At 47.7% G+C, this 22,885-nt stretch overlaps 1 protein-coding gene across 4 annotated transcripts in view; it reads right to left on the bottom strand.

Annotated features, from left to right (window-relative positions):
• KAZN (kazrin, periplakin interacting protein) overlaps positions 1-22,885 on the bottom strand; it is a 262,989-nt gene that overhangs the window by 85,575 nt on the left and 154,529 nt on the right. The window contains exon 1 of one of the 4 annotated variants that reach the window (XM_061600845.1): positions 4,427-4,553. The exons of the other annotated variants lie outside the window; for them this stretch is intronic. Within the exon in view, the coding sequence (XP_061456829.1) occupies positions 4,427-4,457 (31 nt within the window). The 5' untranslated portion in view covers positions 4,458-4,553. Of the gene's footprint in view, positions 1-4,426; positions 4,554-22,885 lie in introns of those variants that run through there. 4 annotated transcript variants of the gene reach the window in all.

Here is a 22,885-nt window from a genome sequence, read left to right as displayed (position 1 = left end):
ACCTGCCGAAGATTGGAAAGGAGCCGGCTGTTCTTTTAGGCAATGGAAGAACTCAAACTGGGTGCCTATATAGGCTCCATCCCTTGCTGGCTCTGATCCAGGGAGGTGCTTCCATACACTGCCCTCTTCTCCCAAAGAGCCTCCTGTGCAAATTGCCCAGCAGTTTGGCAGAAGCTCTTAAGGTCCCGCCTGGCTTTCCGACTCTTTTCCTCCTGTGGCCCTGGAAGAAATGGCGCTGGAGGGGTGATAACTGGCCAGGAATCCAGGCAGTAGTGTAGTGGCAAGTTCAGAAGTGTAGGGTCTCTTTGTGTTAGTCACAGCCACCCCTCCCCCTTTTTTATTGCTGAGTTGAAGATGAGATCCTTGTTAATGCCTTCTCCCACAACAACAGGCATCCCTAGGAGCCAATAAGCATGAACGGGAGAGTGTTAGCTACTGAGAAGAGTCTTCTCAGCGGCAATCTCACCTCCTTTCACTTAGATTGGCTGCAATCCACAGGAAAGGACAAGGAAGCATGCTAGAAGACTCTTCTCAGTGGCTAACATATTTCCCTTTCATGCTGATTGGCTCACAGGATGCTGGAGACATAAGGACCCTGCTCCCAAAAAAGTAAATGGTCTAAGACCCCCTGACATAACTATACCCCTGAATCCAGGCACCTGGTGTGGAAAACTGGGGCAAAGATGTTCAGATTCAGTGGCTCTTCAGGGGACGGCTCCTCCTCCAAAGAGACCTCAGGTCTGGGCAGGCTTGAGCCCTGCCACTGGTGTTATAGCAGCTGTTGGTCCTGATAGCTCAATGAAACCTCCATGTCCAGGAAGAGCCTACCTCTGAATGTCAACAGCCAAGAGACAAACCACAAAGGAAAGGCACACCCTATTTCTTGGCTTCCCGGAGACTTCTGTTTGGCCACGAGTTAGATGGGCGTTATTCTGACCCAGCAGGATGTTCTTAGGAACACGAGAAGCTGCCTTCACGCTGAGTCAGACCACTGTTCCATCTAGCTCAGTAGTATCTACACTAACTGGCAGCGGCTCTCTGGGGTTTAAGGCAGAAGTCTCCCTTAGCCTCAACTGCAGATGTCAGAGACTGAATTTGGGACCTTCTTTGTGCACAGCATGAGCTGAATCACGGCCGCTCTTACGTTTTTAAGCCGAGAAACGTGGGCAATGTTCACCCCCCTTTTTTAACCAGACAACCAATTTCCAGCATAAAGAAAAAGACATTAAAAATGAGCCACTTATCACAAGAGGTCAGGAAGAGATAACCAACCTGCTATCACCAGAGGCAAAACCACATCCGCTCAGCTATTCACCCAGGGAACAGATTGGCCCAGCCACTTCATAGTCATATTACACCACAAATATTAGGCTGTTTTCATCTACCCCCCCCCCCAGTCCCGGTCCTCTACCTCTGATTAATCAATCCCGAGGGGAGCAAAATTATAGATACGAATCAGGACTCAAGTTTGTAACTAACTGAAAGTGAAACCAGGAGGAGCGATCTAATCTGGCTGGCTGTTAGAACAGGTGCGCTTTTCCTGCTGAAACAAGAAAAACCACCCCAGAATGGTTCATGACACAAATCCTATGCGTGTCTAATCAAGACTAAGTCCCATGCATTGATTATAACAGGAGTTGCTCCCAGGTAAGCGTTTATAGAGAATTGCAGCCCCAGTCTCAAAAGAGGACATGCTCTCTTACAGTGCAAGGCTATATGTGTCTACTCAGAAGGAAGTTCATTGAGTTCAGTATGAATATGAGCCAACTCTGTGATGTGGCTGCAAAAAAGGCAAATGCTATTTTAGGCTGCATTAACAGAAGTATAGTTTCCAAATCGCATGAAGTATTGGTTCCCATCTATTCGGCACTGGTTAGGCCTCATCTTGCATACCACGTCCATTTCTGTATGCAGACAAATTGGAACAGGTTCAGAGGAGGGCAATGAGGATGATCAGGGGACTGGAAACAAAGCCCTGTGAGAGACTGAAAGAACTGGGCATGTTCAGTCTTGAGAAGAGAAGACTGAGGGGAGATAGGATAGCACTCTTCAAGTACTTGAAAGTCTGCCACACAGAGGAGGGCCAGGATCTTTTCTTGATCATCCCAGAATTCAGGACACAGGATGATGGGCTCAAGTTACAGGAAGCCAGATTTCGACTGGACATCAGGAAAAATGGCTGTTAGAGCGGTACAACAAGGGAGGTGGTGGGCTCTCCAACACTGGAAGCCTTCAAGAGGCAGCTGGACAACCACCTGTTGGGGATGCTTTGATTTGGATTCCTGCATTGAGCAGGGGGTTGGACTTGATGGCCTTGTAGGCCCCTTCCAACTCTATGATTCTATGATTCTATGAAGATGTAGTGATGGCCACCGAACATTCACCTTGCAGAGTAGCCTGGAGCAAGCCATTTGTTCTCAGTCTCTGTTTCCCCACCTGGAAAATGGGGCTATTCTCAGAGCTCTCGAGAAAGGTGCACAAACTTACTACCATAAAACCCGGCTTGTAGAAAAATATGTTTTAAAATACTGTGACCCTCAAAAGCTTCTCAGTTTTCCCATTGCTGCCCGTCACACATTGGCAGAGATTCCACCCTCCCCTGCTTTCATACTAAAAATATCACACCCCAATTTCAAAAGGATTTCAACCAGGGATGTGGAACCTTTGGCCCTCCAAATGGTGTTGGACTCCACCAGCTCCAGTCAGCAGGGCCAATGGTCAGAGCCAATGTGAGAAGGAGATGGCACAGATAAAACAAAGTTATGAAGGCCACCTACAACCTTTAACTCTCCTTCTGCCTAGGAGAAGGAGGCTGAGCAGTACCCACTCATTCACACAAACACAAGACACCCACACAATTGCACTCTCATGCGTGCGCACAGCAAAGGCCACACATCTCTTCCTCTTCTGCACACATAGGCGCATAGGAATCTGCCTTCAACCGAGTCAGACCATTGGCCCAGCTAGCTCAGGACCAGCCACCCAAGCTGGCAGCAGCTCTCTAGGGCTTCAGGCAAGGGACGCTCCATGAAGCGACAGTCCTTCCCGTCAAATAAGCAAGAGTCTGCTCCGCAGGGTTCCAAATAAAGGGCTGATTTAAGCAGGAGCACCGACATCAGCCCATGCCGATGCTCCATCCAGCCCAGTGTTGTCTACACTAACTGGCAGCAGCTCTCCAGCTGTTCAGGCAGGGCAACCCTATCTGGAGTTGCCAGCGATTGAACCTGGGACCTCCCGCCTGCAAAATAGGCACTCTGCCTCTGCAAGGCTTGACGCCATTTGTATGCAAGGCTTGACGCCGTTTGCGGTTGGATATATGCTACGGACTCTAGCCATCGTCCTTTGTGATCTCCTATGTGGCAGTTGTGGGGCATGGAGATGGGGTGGGCCTAGAGCAGGGGTAGCTAATGTGGTGCCCTCCAGATGTTGGTGGCCTACAATTCCCGTCATCCCTGATCAACAGTATCTGGGTGGCACCACTTTGACCACCTCTGGCCAATATTAACGCATGTGCATTACTGGCAGTCTGGATGTACCGCATGGGCTCTGGGGAGGCAGCAACTGATGCGGCTCGTGGGACCCCACCCTCTGATCTCACCTGCCATTGACACCCCCCCCAACTGTTCTTTTTGGCTGTTTCCCTGGTATTTCTTTTTCGGTGTGAGCACAGCAAGAACACGCAACACACAGCAACCCCCTCATCGCCACCCTTGGGTGCATTGGCAGCCGTTCTCAAACCCGCTCGCTGAGGGCCCCCGATCCGAGATGCCTGGTGCTGAGACAAGCTGGAAGGGCCACCCCAATTAAAACTCAAGCTGCCAGCCGGCTCACTGTAACCACAGCGGTTGACGAGGGCAGGGCTCCTTAACAATTATCTCACGCATGCAGCGCCCATCTGCCACTCCCGGCCTGTCAAGATCCGAGCCTTCGCCCGGGTGCAATCTGACAAGCCCATCAGTGTTTGGGGCTCGTCACGTTAGCAACGTCGCAGCCACAGTTCCCTGAAGGCTATCCTTTTGGAGGCTACCCTTTTGGAGGCTTCCGACCCCCCTCCCTCGCAAGAAGAAAAAAATAGACCTTGCCATATAGCCGTTCTGTGTGGCATTCGCATCTCAGCGGATTTAAAGGCGATTGGCAAGGTGTGTGTGACTATGCCAGAGACTTGTCCATACAACAAAAGCTTGCCAACCTCTGCTGCCCATGCAGTCTCCTGTTCCTCATTGAGGCTGCTGTTGTAACATATGCAGACATCCCCCTTCCCCCCCTCCAAGCACACACCTTCTTCAATACAGAAGGAAAGCCAGCCAGAAAGTGATTTCAGATCAAAAACCTGCCACCTGCAACAGCCTCGACCAAAGGCAAGGCCTGATACAAGTGAGCTATTTTCAGACAGGTCGTCGTGGACCCAACATCTCCCGCCACATACCAGGTTTGTTTTCATCGCTGTCTGATTTCATGCCGAGGTGTGGGGGAGACTCTGCCCCGGAGATTTGAAAGAACCTGCTCTCTGTTGCTTATTCTTTCCTTCTGTCTTTCTCTTTCTCCCTCTTGACTCCTCCCCACCAAAGCAGGAAGTGCACTTTGCACTACCTGAATGCTTTGCAACCTGACCCTGTTACAGGTTGCTGAGTTTGCCAGTGTGATCTCGCTGCGGAGAGGAAGGAGGCGTGCCCCAGGAGCGAGCAGTACCCGACTGACTCAGCCCTCCAAGCATGTCAAGGTGCACCCCAGAGATTTCCAGGACTGGGCTTCCCCCTGCCCCCAAACCGCTCAGCCATCGGCAAGGCTACGCTTTTCCCTCTCGAGATGCCAAATGGCCACAGTTGCTGTGGTGCTCAGGTCCCGCTTGCAGGCTTCCCGGAGAAGCCTCTGGCTGTCCACTGTGAGAAGTGGCGAAGAACCCAAGAAGAGCCTGCTGGATCCGGCCATCTAGTGCAGCCTCCTGTTCTACAGTGGCCAACCAGGTGCCTGTGGGAAGCCCGCAGGAAGGACCTCCCCTCCTGCAGCCTCCGGCAACTGGTTCCCAGAAGCATGTTACTCTGACTGTGGAGGCCAAACATAGCCCTCATGGCTAGTAGCCACTGATAGCCTTATCCTCCAGGAATGTGTCTAATTTTCTTCCCAAGCCATCAAGGTGGTGGCCGTCACTGCCTCTCGCAGGAGCGAATTCCATCGCTTAACTCTGTGCTGCGGGAAGAAAGGTGCCCGTTTGTCTGTCCTGAATCTTCCCTTGGACTAGATTGGCCATTGGTCTCACCCAGCAGCATGGCTCTTCTGATGGTCTGAGGGACAGCCTGGCCGGGAGCAGCCTTTGTCCTTCCGCAATGCCCTTGCCATGGAGTGCGTGAGGAGAGAGGCTTGTGCTTCAGTATCAGAGCACACGTTTTGTGCACAGAGGTGCTCAGATGTGTCCCTGATTTTGGGGGCCACAACCGGGAACAGGCTTCTCTCTGGGGAAGACTTCAGAGAGCTGCTGCCAGCCGGGGAGGATGGCACTGGGCACAGCAGACCAACAGCCTTCTCATCCAAAGTTCCCCTCTCCTGAATCAGACCGTCAGTCCATCTAGCACAGTGCGGTCTACATCCTCCAGATGTTGTCGGATTCCAGCTCCCCTTAGCCCCAGGCCAGAAAGGCCAACAGTCGGGGTGTGTGTGATGGGAGTTGTAGTCCAACAATATCTGGATAACCCCAACCCCCCAAAATTATGCACAGCGCACACTGCTTGAGGGACACAGCATTCACTGACTGTGCAATGCCATGTCTTCTACCACTTGGACAGCAAACACCACATTTATTCTTTAGGCTTAAGATGCATTAGGGAAAAATAATATATATAGAATTGACTGACAGTCGTTCATAGCCTTCAGAATATTCCCCCAGAGTTGTGGTGTGTGAAATGGACAACAGTGCATTGCATTCAGTGGTAGTCCTACTCAAAGCAGACCCATTGAGGTTAATGGTCCTGACTAACTTAGGCTCATTAATTTCTATGAGTCTACTATGTGTAGGGCTTTGTTGGATATAACCCAGTGCATTGTCTGGTGGCCCTCACCATAATCTAGCTCTCTGAACTCAGTTAGTAATCTAGCAAACATTATTCTGCACAAACTGCAGTTCCCAAAGCAGCCTTCGAGGGCAGCCCCATGAGGAGCGTGTTGTAGTAGTCTAACCATGGAGATAACACAGCATGCCATATTACAGACCTGCCTGGCTCTATGCCTGGAGTGACCATATTGTCATAGAAGAATAAAGGCCTCCCCCCGCCCACATTTTCAAAAACGTTGTAAATAGCCCTACAACCTGCTGAACCATAAGGAACCTAGCGTCGCTTTCGTTTTGCCAATTTACAAACAGCAAGCAAAAAACAAGAAAAACAGGAGAAACCATCAACTCTATAGCAAAACAAGAAAACTATTATGTACTTTGAAAATTATTATGCCTTCTCCAGTCCTCCGCAGCGTTAACCAGGCATAAAGCACCCGTTTCTGCAGAAACAGCCGAGAAAAAGAGAAAGGAAGACTCAGTCAATACTGCATGAAATTTAATCCATCTCATTTTCTGAGCTATCACTATCAGTTTCTACTTCTTCGTATTTGCCATCGTATTTAGCAAAGACTTCAAAACGTATAGCACAGTGGGGAGGAGAGCCTGGCTAGGAGTCCAGAGTCTGTGAGTTCAAATCCCCGCTCGTGTCTCCTGGGTGTCAAGGGCCAACTAAAGATCACCCCCACAGTGAGTGGCTCAGGGTTACGTGCCCTGACACCTGTGCAGCCGTGGGCAAGCGGCATAGTCCCAAGGAGCCCAGTTGCCCCCCAGCTGGCAGTTGCGGACAAGGAAGGGACTGGCTTGTGCAGCTGTGGCAAGCCGAGCAGGCCCCGGCCAGCTGGGAAGGACTAGCCCCAGAGGGAGGCAATGGGAAACCCCCTCTGAATACCGCTTGCCATGAAATCCCTATTCGTAGGGTCACCATAAGTCGGGATCGATTTGAATACAGTCCATTTCTAGTTTCAAAAAACTGAAGGTTTGCCTGGATTGAAAGAAGCTTCTATACCCTTTCATATGTCATAGCCTAATTCCCCCCAGTTTTTCAATTTTTTCAGCAAAAAACAAAATGAACACTTCAGGAAAAAAATATCTCCTCCTCCCCCCAAGGCCTTCACATCTGTAACTATGCCACTGTCTCTCCTGGGTTAAGAGGGGCCACAAAGCCTGCAGCAAGCACCGGGCAGCTGCCTTTATCTTTAAGGACAGAAGTGTCTTCATGTGCAACCTTGCCCCCAAATGTTGAAACATAAAGACTGCCCCCCGCTCCCAGCTGCTCCCTTGGAGAGGATGCCGTTTCGGGGATTAGAAAAAAACCTGTTGAGTCCCAAACAATGTGGTTCTGTGCCTTCAAGGAAGTATTGGAAAAGAGGCTGGAAAAAAAATTAATTCTTGCCATCTGCTGGCAGAGTTTGGCTTGACAGCGCCAGTCAGAGGTCGGGCACGTCATCATGGCTTTGTGCAATCCTAGAGTGCAACTGCACTTTGAATACTGAGCGCAGCCAGGGTGGGGTAGGCGTTAGAGTGTCAGACTAGGACCTGGGAGACCAGGGTGCAAATCCCCACTCAGCCATGAAGCTCAGTGGGTGGGACTTCACTATCTCTCAGCCTAGCCTACCTCACTGGGTTGTTGTAAGGATAAAATGGGTATGCCGCTGGAGGAAAAGCTGGAAACAAACACAGCAAGGAAAGGCTGCAGCCACCACTAGTCAAGCTCAGAGCAGAGCAGCTGACATTAATGGACCCAAGTTAGTCATGCAGATTAAGGTCAACGGCTCTACTCTGAGGAGGACTATGTAGAGCCAGAATTGGCCTCCACAGTCACTGACGGACCCACCGTTAAAGACCTTATCTTGGAAGACAATCTTGCTCGGCCACGAGTGATCGCCAATGATGAAACGATGATGAATGTTGGATACAACCCAAAGTAAGTAAGGTTGCAATCCTAACCCCCCTGACCTGGGAGTAAGCCCCACTGAATTCAACACAATTAATTTCTGAGTAGACCTGGTTAGGATTGCACAGCAAAGTAATAGTTGCAGAGCTGAAAAAGATGCAGAAAAGAAGAACGAAAATGATCAAGGGGTTCAGGAATCCTCTGAAGAAAGGGTACCATGTTGGGGCTCTTTTAGGGATGGCATCCGCTGGCCAGTGCTGGCTCGAAAGCATTCCATTGACCTAATAGGCTGTTATGGATTTGAGTTTGTTCTTTATCCGCTAGCCACTGTTGCTTTTACCACTCCATGTTTTTTTTCCGCTTGAAAAATATATCAATATTATCTATATTTTTAAAGGAAATATCGAGAAATTATCATGTTTACAATTTATGTTTTAGAGGTGGATTTTTTTTTTTTAAAGTCCATTTTCAAAAATAGCTGTGGAAATTCGCCACACTGAAATCCGATCTTCAGCTATTGAGAATAAGCGAATAAATGGGAAATTCGGTACTATGGAATAAATTCGGTAGAATTGGGCAGAATTCTAGCACATCCCCGGGCTCTTTAGAGAAAATGCAAGTAAAAGAGGACATAATGGAGGTATATAAAGCCATGCATGGTGTGATGACAGTGGATAGTGAATCTCTCTCTCTCTCTCATAATACGAGAACTCGGGGACTTCCAATGAAGCTAAATGTTGAAAGATTCAAGACAGACAAAAGAAAGGACTTCTTCATATGATAGCACTCTTCAAGTACATGAAAGGTTGCCACACAGAGGAGGCCCAGGATCTCTTCTCAGTCGTCCCACAGTGCAGGACACGGAATAATGGGCTCAAGTTGCAGGAAGCCAGATTTCGACTGGACATCAGGAAAAACTTCCTAACTGTTAGAGCCATACGACAATGGAACCAATTACCTAGAGAGGTAGTGGGCTCTCCAACACAGGAGGCATTCTGTTGGGAATGCTTTGATTTGGATTCCTGCATTGAGCAGGGGGTTGGACTCGATGGCCTTATAGGCCCCTTCCAACTCTACTATTCTGATTCTATGAAACTTGCTTTTAAATAAAAATGGGAAACTCAGGTTATCAGGAAGCTGAGTCCTGTGCAAAGTTCCATTTTCTGCAGTCAAATATTGCAATTGCAGAGTTGCAGGATACTCTTAGCAGCAGAAAAATACAGGCAGGGCAGTGGTGACTATTACCTAGCCCAGTGCTCGCCTGTCCATCTCTGCTGTCAGCGGAAATAGAAAAGGAGTTAAGGCAAGCATTTGCTAAGTTGAAGCAACAGCATGTTTACATGTGGCCTTGGTTGCTGGAGAGACAGAAGGCAGGGGGAGCGTTGCAGGAAGAGGCATCAGGGTTTTTAGAAACTGAGAGCTGGTTCTTGCATTCTCCCTCCTCTGGCTCCTGCCTGTTGCTTTTCAAAGTAGTCCTTACCAATACGAGCCATCTTCCTGGTCCTTGTTCCAGGGACTACATCTGTCATGAGATGGAAGATTTCGGCTGACCAGCAGGAAAAACTTCCTAACTGTTAGAGCGGTACGACAGTGGAACCAATGACCTAGGCAGGTGGTGGGCTCTCCAACCCTGGAGGCCTACAAAAGGCAAGCGGACAGCCATCTGTCGGGAATGCTTTGATTTGGATTCCTGCCTTGAGCAGGGGGTTGGACTTGATGGCCTTATAGGCCCCGTCCAACTCTACAATTCCATGAAGATGTAGTGATGGCCACCAACTTTAAGGATTAGATAAATGCATGGAGGATAAGGCTATCAATGGCTACTAGCCACAATAGCTATGCTCTACCTCCACTGTCGGAGGCAGTATACCTGGGAATTGCTGGGAATTACAGGTAGAGAGTGCTGTTATGCTCAGGTCGGGGGAAGGGCCATAGCTCAGTGGGAGAGCATCTTCCTTGCATGCAGAAGGTCCCAAGTTCAACTGCCTGCACCCCCAGAGAGGGCTGGACCTCCGCCTGAAACCCTGGAGAGCCCCTGCCAGTCAGTGTAGACAATACTGAGCTAGATGGACCAATATGGTCTGACTCCATATATGGCAGCTTCCTATCTTCCTAGGTCCTGCTTGCTGGTTTCCCATGGCCATCAGGTTGGAAATTCAATTCAGTCTGCATTTAAAAGAGAGCTTTCCCAAGCGAACCTTTAAAATCCACATTTCTAATTTTGCAATGCGCTTCCCCCAGCCAAGTAATGCATATAATAGGGTAACGTGTGCCTATAAATGCATGTCAGTGAAAATGACATTCAACAGTGCATTGTATTAGGGGAAAGTGCCCTGCCGAAATGTGTCTATTAGGCAAAATTACATACATAAAATGTGTACGTTGGGAGGCATTCAGACGAAAATGCGAAGGTGTTTTCATTAAAACCTTTTTCTAAAACAAAATCAAAGATTGATGCGGAAATGTGCAGAACTGAACTGAAGACTGGAAGAAAATGAGGAACTGAAACGGACCCATTTGCCCATCCTGATGCGAGAGTCCCACCACACTGGAGGAGCCGTGGGCCGAAGGAAGCTGCGAGTATGGCAACACGCTCTGTTTCAGCCGGACTGAGCATGCCGGAGGCATTTGAAAAGAACGCGAACTTTATATCTCAAAGGGGCAGGCTTAATGAGCAGAACGCTTTCCCTCTTTCCCTCTCCCCTCCTGTGAATAATCCTGTTAGGAGGGATTGCAAGGAAGCCGTGGCCTCTTATGTAAGCGATCACGAATCGCTTCCTTAATGCTCAGGGTTATAAACTGAGATTCAAGTGGGCTCGCATCTTAGATTTGCCTCGCAACCTTTAACGGGCCCGATTCTGTTTTTAAGCTTCCTCCTTGCACGTCTGTTTGGGTTGCAAAGCTGTAGGGCTATCAATCGTCCTGTGCGTGTGCATATATATATATATCTATGTATGTGTAAGAGGCATGGTTCATTTGTTGTTGTTGCTGTTATGTGCCTCCAAGTCGATTACGACTTATGGCGACCCTATGAATCAGTGACCTCCAACAGCATCTGTCATGAACCACCCTGTTCAGATCTTGTAAGTTCAGGTCTGTGGCTTCCGTTATGGAATCAATCCATCTCTTGTTTGGCCTTCCTCTTTTTCTACTCCCTGCTGTTTTTCCCAGCATCATTGTATTCTCTAGTGAATCATGTCTTCTCATTATGTGTCCAAAGTATGAGAACCTCAGTTTCATCATTCTAGCTTCTAGTGATAGTTCTGGTTTCATTTGTTCTATCACTCAATTATTGGTCTTTTTCACAGTCCATGGTATGCGCAAAGAGTTGGAAAGGGCTTATAAGGCGATCGAGACCAACTTAGGTCAGGAATCCAACTTAAAGTAGATGGCTATGTTCCCCCTCCTTGGGAATCGCAAGAGGAGAGATCTCTCAAGTCCTGCTTTGTGTCCTTCCCATAGGCATCTGGTTGGGCACTGTGAGAAGAGGATGCTGGATGCATGTGTCTTTGGCCTGATCCAGCAGGGCTCTTACATTCTCATCTACACCTCCCTTCCTGACCCAACCAAGATAAACGCAACACCTACATACCAAGTTAGACTATCTGGCTCAGAACAGCCTACGCCAGGACTGGTGACCCTCTGGCCTTCCAAGAAGAGCTGGGAGTCCAATAATATCTGGAGGGCCACCGGTTCCCCAACTCTGATCTACACTAAGTAGCAGAGGCTCTCCAGGGCTGGCTTGCTTATTTATTTATTACATTTATATCCCGCCCTTCCTCCCAGTAGGAAGACAGGAGACCACTAAGACAGGTCCCCAATTTCGGGGAGGTTTCTAAACATGCTCAACAGAGACCATGCACCCAGGGATGTTGGGGCTTGTGGGGCCCCCATCTACTTTAGGGATGGAAAGATCTGTCAATTTCGGTTCTCTTGGTTTTTCCAATCTTAAATTCAGTTCTCCCCATTTCTGCAGCAATTTGCATCTTTTTTTAAAAAAAAAAACCCTCACGAAAATTCTCCAACATTTTAGTGCGAATTTCTCCAAATAAACACATTTTTGTAAGCAGTTTTAACAACGGTTGACACATTTTCACTTCTCGTTATCTAATGCATTTTTGGATGTTATTTTCACTCATATATTCATTTTTATGCACACTTTCCCCTCATATATGCATTTTTTGTAAATGTTGTTTAGTTGGCGAACTGTATCCCAAAATTCTAATAAATGAGAATTTCTAAGGACGGCTGTGTTTCACTTCTCATCCTGATTCGGAAAGTGCAAATCTGATAAATTCTGCTTACAATGCAAACTGTATTGAAATCCTCACCCATCCCTAATCTACCTTCATGCACTTAGGTGCACATGCATGTATCTTCAGAACAGACAAAAGAATTTCTTCACAGAGTGCATAGTTCAACTATGGAATCCGCTCCAACAGGAGGTGGTGATGGCCACCAGCTTGGATGGCTTTTGACAAATTCCTAGCCATGATGACTATGTATGATCTCCAGTGTTGGAGGCAATATCATCATCGTCACTGTTTATTTGTATGCCGCCTTTCCATAACAATTTACGCACGAGGCGGCTCACATGAACAGAAAAAAAGTTACACAACTCACTGTAAGAAATAAATTCCATAAATATGGCTCTGAATAGCAGTTGCTGGGAGTCGCAAGTGGGGAGAGTGCTCTTGAACTCAGGTCCTGCTTGTTGGCTTCCCATGGGCATCTGGTTGGCCACTGTGAGAACAGGACTAGGTGGGCCAGTGGCCCAATCCAGCAGACCTATTCTTATGTTCTTGTGTGTCACTGGGCAAACTGCTTGTGTAGAGAAAATACAGTCTAATTTTCGTCTGGGAAGGCCTCAGCAAAAAAGGCTTTCACTCAGCAGTGAAAAATATGCAGATTTGGCACCCGTCTAATATATAAAATATAAAAAGTGGGGACTACCAAACTAAAGGCATGGTAGCAAGTAACAGCCAGTCTGAGCTATTATATCCAGTGGAGACAGGCGGCTTGGTGCAGTGGAGGGGATGGTTTTGCGCTTCGGCACCTTGGACAGCTCCTTGAAAGTTCAGACTAAAACCCGGAGCGGATTCAGTCCCCCGCTGACACTGGAGCCACCAGTCTCTGCTGTGTGTATCTGAAGAGAACATAGAAACTTAGGAATCTGCCTTTATATCTGCCTTTTAAAAAAAATGGCTTTTTAGAAATGTGTTTTTAAATTTGTACATTTGTTTTTCATGTTTTTAATTGTTGCAAACCGCCCAGAGAGCTTCGGCTATGGGGCGGTATATAAATGTAACAAATAAATAAATAAATAACTCACTGATGCACTTGCCACCCCCAACAGAGACAGCCAAGCCAACTGCAGCAGCCAGGGAGAGGTGGCCTCTCAGATAACTAGGTAGGTCCAGAGCTGTACAAGCCTTTGCGTCCTCACACTTCAAACCTAGCATAGTAGCATGTTGGCAACCCATGCAATTGCTTTAACAAAGGTATAACACAGGGGTGAGGAACTAGATCTGGCCATTGGGCTGGATCATTGCCCCACCCCACCCCCTGCAGGCCTAGTGAGCCAGTGTGGTGTAGCGGTTAGAGTGCAGGAATAGAACCTGGGAGACAAGGGTTCAAATCCCTGCTCGGGCCATGAAGCTCACTGGGTCACCTTGGGCCTGTCACTCTCTCTTAGCCTAACCTACCTCACAAGGTTGTTGTGAGGATAAAATGAGGAGGAGGAGACACATGTCTGTCTGCCACCTTGACCTCCTTGGAGGAAAGGATAATAATAATAATTATAATAATAGTCGTAGTAGTGGTCACCTGTCAATCACCTGATGTTACAAAGCCATCAGGTGATCCATTTTTGCACAGCATGAAAGCCCGCTGACCAGCTGGATGTTGGGGGATTGCAATGTGCCATGCCCAGCGTTTCACAAACACTGATGCTCAGCTGATTGTCGGTGCTTTCAATGCATCCTGCAAACCCCCTTTTGGCCCAGCAATGTCTTTCCCTGCCAGAAATCCAATGTCATATCCTTCTACATTGCAAACGTGAATGTGCACATGCATTTGTAAGCTGCGCTTTCAGAGAAAATATAACAAGGAGGTGTAATATTTAGTTAATAATAATACGTTACTAGAACACTGTAAAAAAAAGAAAGGCAAAAGGAGTATTGGTTCCACTTCCAAAAAAGGAATCAGGTAATTAATAGAGATGGAAGAGTTCTTGGGGGTCATCTAGTCCACCCCGCTGCCTCAGGCAGGAAAACCAGAGCTACTGCATCTCTAACAGCTGGCTGTCCACTCCTCTCGGCCATTGGCTCCATTGTCAAACTACTCTCAGTGTCAAGACGTTCCCCATCCTATCCAACAGAAATCTACCCTCTTGCAAATAAGGCCCATTAAGAGTCCTGCCTTCTAGGGCAGCAGAGACCAAGGCTTTGCCCTCTTTGCTATGGGACAGCCCTTCAGGTATTTGGAAAGGACTATCGTGTCCCCTGCTCACTCTCCTCCAGGCAAAACATTTGCAGTTCCTCCAACCAACACAGAATCCAGAACGTCAAACTCCAGGGAGAAATTAGAATGATGTAGGCGTTTTTGGAAGAATTCCTGTAGAAAGCACGCTTGCTTGATTGATAGGGGTAGAAAGGAAAGGGTTGCGCCTGCCATTAATCAACAACATTGTTTTTCTTTTTAACTGGAAAGTTGGGATTTAGCTTGACAGAGGATATCAGTTCACTCTCTATTAATCCCTGTGGCACTGACAATAACTATCCAGGTAAGCAAGGCTAGTTTAGTCAGGAGTCAAACCAGTGACCTCAAACTGAAAGCCCAACCATTGCGTTGCTAATCCCTTAAACCCAGCAGTCTTCTAATGCTTCCATATCATTCAGGGTGAGCCCCAAATTCATGTAACCGGCGACGGAGCAACCACTGTGATTATTCCACAGAAGCTTGAAGGGGATTCATTTCCTGAGCATCTTAGGCTGTTCAAGGTATCGCTTTCCAATCTGCTGCAAGATACTTTCTTGTGGAGGGGGGAGAGGGAGGATTTCCTCTTTTTAAGGTAGTTGCCTGAAACTGGGGAAGGTAGCCTTACAGTTCCCAAACTGAAAGTGGTGCCTGCTCTTTAAGAGTTCTTTAAAGGCAGGATGCAGGTTGGCGATCGCTCATGACCACGTAAGATTGTCTTCCAAGATAATTTGGTTGGAAGACGCCTGTGTGTGAATTTGTTTTATGTGGGGAGATCGGGGCATGACGATCAACACACAATCTTGACAGAAAAAGGCTTTGATCCAATGGCATGGATACCACGCTGATTGGAAGTCTTTTATCTGCTGCAGCCTTCACAGCTGTTGTAAAGTACACATTGTTATCTTCCGCCTGTTCTGCCATTGAGGACATTCTTGGATCATTCTTTGTCTGGTTCCTCTCCCTTGACCTTACCGCCATGGGTGACCCTGCTGGGAGTACATGACTCCCGACTGCATCGTTCACAGGGTTCATTGGAAACTACAGTTAGTCCAGAATGCAGCGGCCAGATTGTTGACGCGGACCAGAAGGTCCGCTCATATAACACCTGTTCTGGCCCGTCTGCACTGGCTTCCTATTTGTTTCCGGGCTAAATTCAAAGTGCTGGTTTTGACCTATAAAGCCTTACATGGCATGGGACCGCAATACCTGGTGGAGCGCCTCTCCCAATATGAAACTACCCGTACACTGCGCTCAACATCTAAGGCCATCCTCCGAGTGCCATCCCATCGAGAAGCTCGGAGGGTGGTGACTAGAAATAGGGCCTTTTCGGTTGTGGCCCCCGAACTGTGGAATGGTGTTCCCAATGAGGTGCGCCTGGCGCCGACGCTGCAATCTTTTCGGCGCCAGGTGAAAACCTTTTTATATTCCCAGGCATTTTAATGTGTACTATTAATATTTATTGATGTATTTTGCTGCTATTTTGATTATTTTTGTTTGATTCCATTGTATTATTGTATTTATATATTCTCTGATTGTTTTATTATTATATACACCGCCCAGAGAGCCCTTGGGCTTAGGGCGGTATATAAATAAAATAAAATAAATAAATAAATAAATAAACACACAGGCCCGCTCGCCACTACAAGGTGACGATCCAGCGAGGGGGAAAGGCAGGATGCCCTGGAGACCTTAATGGAGGTGTTGGGAACCTTTGGCCCTCCAGATACTGCCAAAATATGACTCCCATTACCTCTGGACAGTGGCCATGTTTTCTAGGGCTGATGGGAGCTGTTGTTCCGCAACAGCTGGAGGGCCAAAGATTCTCCACACCTACCTCAATGAAACAGGCACTATTTTCTAGGTTAAAAGGTGGAACTCCTAGAAACCAAAAGTAAGTCCTTAGGCAGGGGGTAGGAAACTGGATCCGGCCAGCAGGCTGGATCCTTATCTCCCCCAACCCTCCTCCCCCTGTAGACCAAGTCTGACAGATAGGCATGGCCCTCCGTCTCTCAGTCGCCCGACATCACAACAAGACCCTGTTCACCTGCACAGTTTGAAATCAAACCATGCGGACGCAACCCCTGGCAATCGGCTGATTGTTGGGCCTTCAAATGAAAAAAGGACTGGAGCTCAGTGGCAGAGCATCTGTTTTGCAGGAAGAAGGACCCAGCTTCAGTTTTTGGCATCTCCCGGTAGGGCTGGGAATGTCCTCTGCCTGAAACCCTGGAGAGCCACTGACAGCCACCGCAGAGAATACCGAGCTAGAGGGACCCACGGCCTGACTCGGGATAAGGCAGTTTCCTATATTCCAAGCTGATTGCCAAGGCTTCAAAGTGCTGGTGGGCAGGGCTTACATAGAGCCGTGTGCGGTGCTTTGAAAGCCCAACAATCAGTTGATTGTTGGTGCTTGCAAAGCACAGAGGGCTTTGAAGGTGAAGAATTTACCTGACACCCCTCCAATGCTATGCCCCAATTTAGGGTCTTTCAGGGATCAGGTGTTGGTGTGAATGCTTTTGGCATGTGCATGACTTCCTTTCTGTGGCTCCAGCAACAGAGCACGAGGGAGAAACGTAGAAGCAAGAGACATAGGGAGAGCCGTCACTCCATCGAGCGGCAGTTTTCTTCTTGTGCATGATGTGGAGATCAGCACTCAGAAGCTGGATGCATTGCAAGAGCAAGGACTCTCTCTCATTTGCCGTACGGAAATACGAGTCAGTGGCAGAAAAAGTGGATTAAAGGTAGCTCTTGAGGGAAAAGGAGGAGAGGCGCCATTGTCTTGATGGCACTGGTGAGATGCGGTGGAAAGGAAACGTTATCAGAAGAGGGCTGACAGTCAATTTCGCAACCCAAAGCCACGAAGCCAAGATTGTAAAACAAAACTGCAAGCTTTTAGAGCAAGGGGAGAGAGGAAACGGCAGATTGCCTCCTGGGGATCTCCACCGGGAAGAGTTGCTGTCGCACTCAGGCCCTGCTTGCACACTTCCCAGAGGCATCTGCTTGGCCCCGGTGAGAAGAGGGAGCTGGATGAGATGGGCCGTTGACCTGATCCAGCAAGAGGGTTCTTATGCTCTTGAGTGCAACCCCGTGCAAGCGAGGTGCTGCACTTGCTCTGCATTTCTGCTTTAAAGGGCGAGGGCTCTGCCGAGAATCCAAGCTAGACTTTTCTTGCCTTTCATAGGGATGTGATAGAATTCTGCCCAATTTGGATCTGATGGAGGATTTCCCATTAATTCACTTGTTAGTTATAGTGGTGGATCAGTTTTTGCGTAGTGATTTTCCATGCCTATTTTTCGGAAACATCTATGATACCATTATTTTTATTTTTTAAATTTATATCCGGCCCTTCCTCCCAGGAAAAGCCCAGAGAGGCAAAGAAAAACAGTAAAAACACTCGACAACATCTTAAAAACAGACTTTAAAGTAGAATAAATATATAATATCAATACTTTTATTGATATTTCCTACAATTTATCAATATTTCCTTTGAAAACATTGGGTTTTTTTTCAAAATATTGATATTAATATCAATATTTTTTTCTGGGTGGTGGTGGAACACATTGGTAAAACCTGCAACTTGTAGACAACGAACAAACTCGAATCAATGCCAGCTTGTTAGGTCGATGGGATCCTTTTGAAACAGCACCGGACAACAGATCCCGTTCCTAATCTGCAGGTACAAAACTGTTTCCCCATCTGCGTTTCCTTGGCAGCATGTAAACGCAAGGATCCCATCAGTTGCCTGGACCATATGGACTGACCCCCATCCCTGGATCTTCACTGCTATCTCAGAGTTGCTGAAATTCGGCTGAAATTCGGCAGAAGTCTCGTGGCGCTTCACGGCACTTCAGTTCCTCAGGGAGTTCCTCTATTGTCTTGATTTAGCTTCACCACCCACCCACTCGCTCTCTGTTGCTTTCCCTGGTCCTCGTAACTGACCCCATCACTTTGGAAAGTCAAGTTTTTAAATGCCTGTTTTACAAGAATCATAGAATCGTAGAGTTGGAAGGGGCCTATAAGGCCATCAAGTCCAACCCCCTGCTCAATGCAGGAATCCAAATCAAAGTATTCCCGACAGATGGTTGTCCAGTTGCCTCTTGAATGCCTCCAGTGTCGGAGAGCCCACTACCTCTCTAGGTCATTGGTTCCATTGTCGTATGGCTCTTAACAGTTTTTCCTGATGTTCAGTTGAAATCTGGCTTCCTGCAACATGAGCCCCTTATTCCATGTCCTGCACTGTGGGATGATCGAGAAGAGATCCCAGCCCTCCTCTGTGTGACAACCTTTCATGTACTTGAAGAGTGCTATCATATCTCCCCTCAGTCTTCTCTTCTCCGGGCTAAACACGCTCAGTTCTTTCAGTCTCTCCTCATAGGGCTTTGTTTCTAGTCCCCTGAACATCCTTGTTGGATGGGGCCACAGGTGCAGACAGAGAAGTTAAATGGCCTGTTAAAGGACACCGACGGTTTTGCAAGCCAGGAATGCTTCTGCCTCTTGGCCCGTGCCTGTCTCTTTACAATCCGAGATCAGCTGTTGAAGAGGCCAGGCATGGGAAATGCACTTCCTCTTCACGACCAAAATGAACTGCCCTCACATAGACCTAATGGCAGTACTTCTTGGCAAACTGCCTTCCCTCTGGAGAGCAGAGCGCTGTAATCAAACGAATTTTGATTTTCTGTAATCAAATGAATGTCACATTTTTTTATAGATTAAAATGGCATCTATAAAATTGACGGGAACCTCATGTATCTATTTCTCACACAGAAGGTCCCAGGTTCAAATCCCCATCATCTCCAGGTAGGCTGGGAACATCCCCTGTCTGAAAGCCTGGAGAGGCACTGCCAGTCAGTGTAGACATTATTGAGCTACATGGATCAGGGGTCTGACTCTGTATAAGGTAGCTTCTTGTGTTCTTTTGTACTCAACAGGCCTCGGGCATACCTAAATTGATTCTGAACCTACGGAATTATTATTTATTGGCAGTCTTGTACCTGGCATTGCTTGGGAATTCTAAGAAAATATGTTTTCAAGATGTTTTTCAAGATGATTTGTTTTAATATATTTTAAAGCCTGTTTTTAGAGCCAGTGTGGTATAGTGGTTAAGGTGTTGGACTACGACCTGGGAGACCAGGGTTCGAATCCCCACACAGCCATGAAGGCACTGGGTGACCTTGGGCCAGTCACTGCCTCTCAGCCTTATGAAAACCCTCTTCATAGGGCCGCCATAACTCGGAATCGACTTGAAGGCAGTACACGCACAAAGCCTGTTTTTAAAGATGTTTTAGAGTGCTTTTAGGGTTTCTGTTTGCTGCCCTGGGCTCCTACTGGGAGGAAGATGATGATGATGATAATGATGATGATGATAATAATGGAAAAACCAGCGCCATTTTGAAAGGTGCAGTCCACCATCTTGATTCAAAATGAAGCACCCAACTCTATCCAGACACAGACACAAACGTGCTCCTTGATTTCAAGAACCGTCGTGCAATGTGTCCGCATGCACAGAGGACAAACAACTTTCCTCAAAATGAAGTGGAAAGAGACAGGCTGTAGCTCAGTGGCAGAACGTCTGCCTTGCATGCAGAAGGTCCCAGGTTCAGCCCTGGCATCCCCAGGCAGGGGTGAGAATGTCCCCTGCCTGAAACCCCCGAGAGCGGCTGCCGGTCAGTGTGAACAAAACTGAACTAGATGGACCAATGATCTGACTTGGTACAAGGCAGCTCCTTGCACTCTGTGATTTTACTCTGCTGTTGTGAAGGGCATCCGAAAGAAATAAAATAAAATGCATAGTAAGAAGCTCCTATTGGGAGGAAGGGCCGGATATAAATCATTTTATTAGATTTTATTAGATTATAAGATTATTAGATATTAGTAAGTAGAAAGGGAGCAAACCACTGGACATAACAGCCCATTTTGCCAAATTGGGCCAAGACACTGTGAGAAACAGCAGGCTGGTGCCAGGCTTGAATGGTCCTTAGACACCAGCCTACCTTGGGTCCGCGGCCATACAGGTGGCGCAGGGCTAATAAGCCCGCCCAAGCGCCCCACCTATCTCTTGTGTTATGTGAATGACACATGCATGTAGAGTGCCTGCCTGCCATCACTCAAGATGACGATGGGGGTGCTAAGCCCTTGGGGAAGCCTCCACTGCCCTCTTGGGTGATGGCAGGCAGGCACGCACAGCGCACATGGCATTCACTCTGACGGGAGAGGAAAGTGGGGCACATGGGTGGGTTTATTGAAGCCCACATTGTCTGTATTGGAGTGTGTGTGTCTGGGAGCTTCCTCTCCACAATCCGAGGCAGGGTTGGGTTGCAGGAGCCAATACTGCCACAGATCACAAAATGGGAGCACCACTCTCCTACCCTAAGGAGGAGCCCTTCAGGGGCCCCTCTTGGCTGCATGGGCCCTTGGCCAGGGCCCAACCTGGCCGCCCTCTGGTGCCAACCCTGAGAAACAGGCCGGCAACTTACAGTCTGGGCCTCACATCATTTTATGTGGGAAGGGCTGTAGCTCAGTGGTAGAGCACATGCTTTGCATGCAAAAGGCCCCAGGTCCAATTCCTGGCATCTCCAGTAGGGATGGGAATGTCCCCTTGCCTGAAACCATTGAGAGCTACTGCCAATCAGTGTAGACACAATACTAAGCTACCTCTCTCCTGTCTTCTGCTGCATGCACGTAGCGTACTGCACATACATGCCATCAACCGAGATGGCGACTGGCGCATCAGCCCCTTAGAGAAGCCTCTGCTGCCATCTTGACTGATGGCATCCCTGCGCACATAGCGCACGTAGCGCACACAGCAGCAGGAGACAGGAGAGAGGTAGGTGGAACAGGCAGGAGCCGCGCACCCGGGACAGGCCGTTGCCCAAGGGCCCAGTCATGCCCAGTGCCGGCCCTGGTTGAGCTGCAGGGTGAAAGATGTGTGGGTAGGACTGCCTTGTGTGCATGGATGTGGGAAGCAATGGCCCTGAAGGGCAGCCAGTCTTCCCTTCTGTTTCATGGCTTGAGAGGGGTAGGGAGCAAGGCCAGCTGCTATTATGAAGGACGCTTGAAACAACCTGAAGGGGGACGAGAACTTTTAGGAGGAGGATTTTTTTTTTCTCTGATGTACCTTCTGAGTGCCAGAAACAACGACGGTACTGCTGTAATGCACAATTACCATAATTCAGAGAGACCAAATTATCGCTTTCCTGACAACCCGGAGGTGCCCCACACATGTTCCCAGCTTCCAACAAGCACCAAACAGCTGATAGCTTGTAATTATTTTGAAAGGGACACAGGGCGTTGCATTCATCAGAATGCCATTAGGCGACAGACGTGTCATGAGGTTTGTTAATTCCCCATCCTCATTACAGCTGTAGCAAATGAAGAAGGCCAAATGTTGATGCTCTCCCTCTCTCTTGCACATGCACTTTCAAGTACAGCCTCAGAACTGTCGGAAAACAGAGCAATTCAGAGTCATTTCCTGCTCTGAACCCGTCCAGGGGATTTTTGAGGGAGTGTTTCTTCTCCCCCATAAAAATTACAAGCACTTATTGCATGCCTTTAAAGGTTCTTCCATTAGATATGTTTCTTCGCATCCTCACATGTGGGAATCAGGCCTAGCAAATGGCCTGCAAAAGGAATGACAAAGATCAGACTACAGAAAGTGAACGAACGAAGGTCTGGCAAAACAAAAAGCCCATCTGTGAAGCAAGCAAATAAAAACAACTCATGTTCCTTAGAAAATAACACCAGCAAACAGAAGAGCAAGAGATGGATGAAAAAAGGATGAGCACTTAGAAAACAGATTTCTGATTCTTCTCTTTTAACTGGGGGCCAGGGCGTACCTCCTGTTTCATCTTCTGCTTGTAACCAAAACAAATGCAGATTCTTACCCATTTGCTACTGCAGCTTACTCTACTGTCTCTCCCCTCCGTATCAAATACTAGATTGTAAGCTGATCGGAGCAGAGACCTGCCCTCTTATACCGAAAACAACACCTTTCCTAGTGCCAGCCATTCCAGGTCTTGTTGATGGTGCTGCCATTCGGGGCTGCCTGGTTGGCACTGACCAGAGATAGGGCCTTTTCAGTGGTAGGTCCCAAATTGTAGAATGCTTTTCTCAGTGAGGTGCACCTGTCTGCCTCATTATTGACTTTCAGAAGAAATGTGAAAAATATTTCTGTTTACCCAGGCATTTGATGGCTGAAGGAGTCTGGTCCTGGCAACCTGGAGGTCACTGAATGAAACAATGTTTTAACTCTAATTGTATTTAGAATGTTTTAATAATTGTTTTTAGAATGTAGTAGTAATAATAATAATAACACATTCTAAAACAATTATAATTAAAAACATTCTAAATACAGTTAGAGTTAAAAACACTGATATTAACAGAGAGTTAATATTATAATGCATGATATTAACAACTATAGCTACCTCCTGGAGGGAACACAAATACACAGAGACTGCAGTGTAGACCCTTTC

Source organism: Rhineura floridana, chromosome 18 (genome assembly GCF_030035675.1).
Source record: "Rhineura floridana isolate rRhiFlo1 chromosome 18, rRhiFlo1.hap2, whole genome shotgun sequence".
Lineage (NCBI taxonomy): Eukaryota > Metazoa > Chordata > Lepidosauria > Squamata > Rhineuridae > Rhineura > Rhineura floridana.
This window is presented reverse-complemented; position numbering and strand designations above follow the sequence as displayed.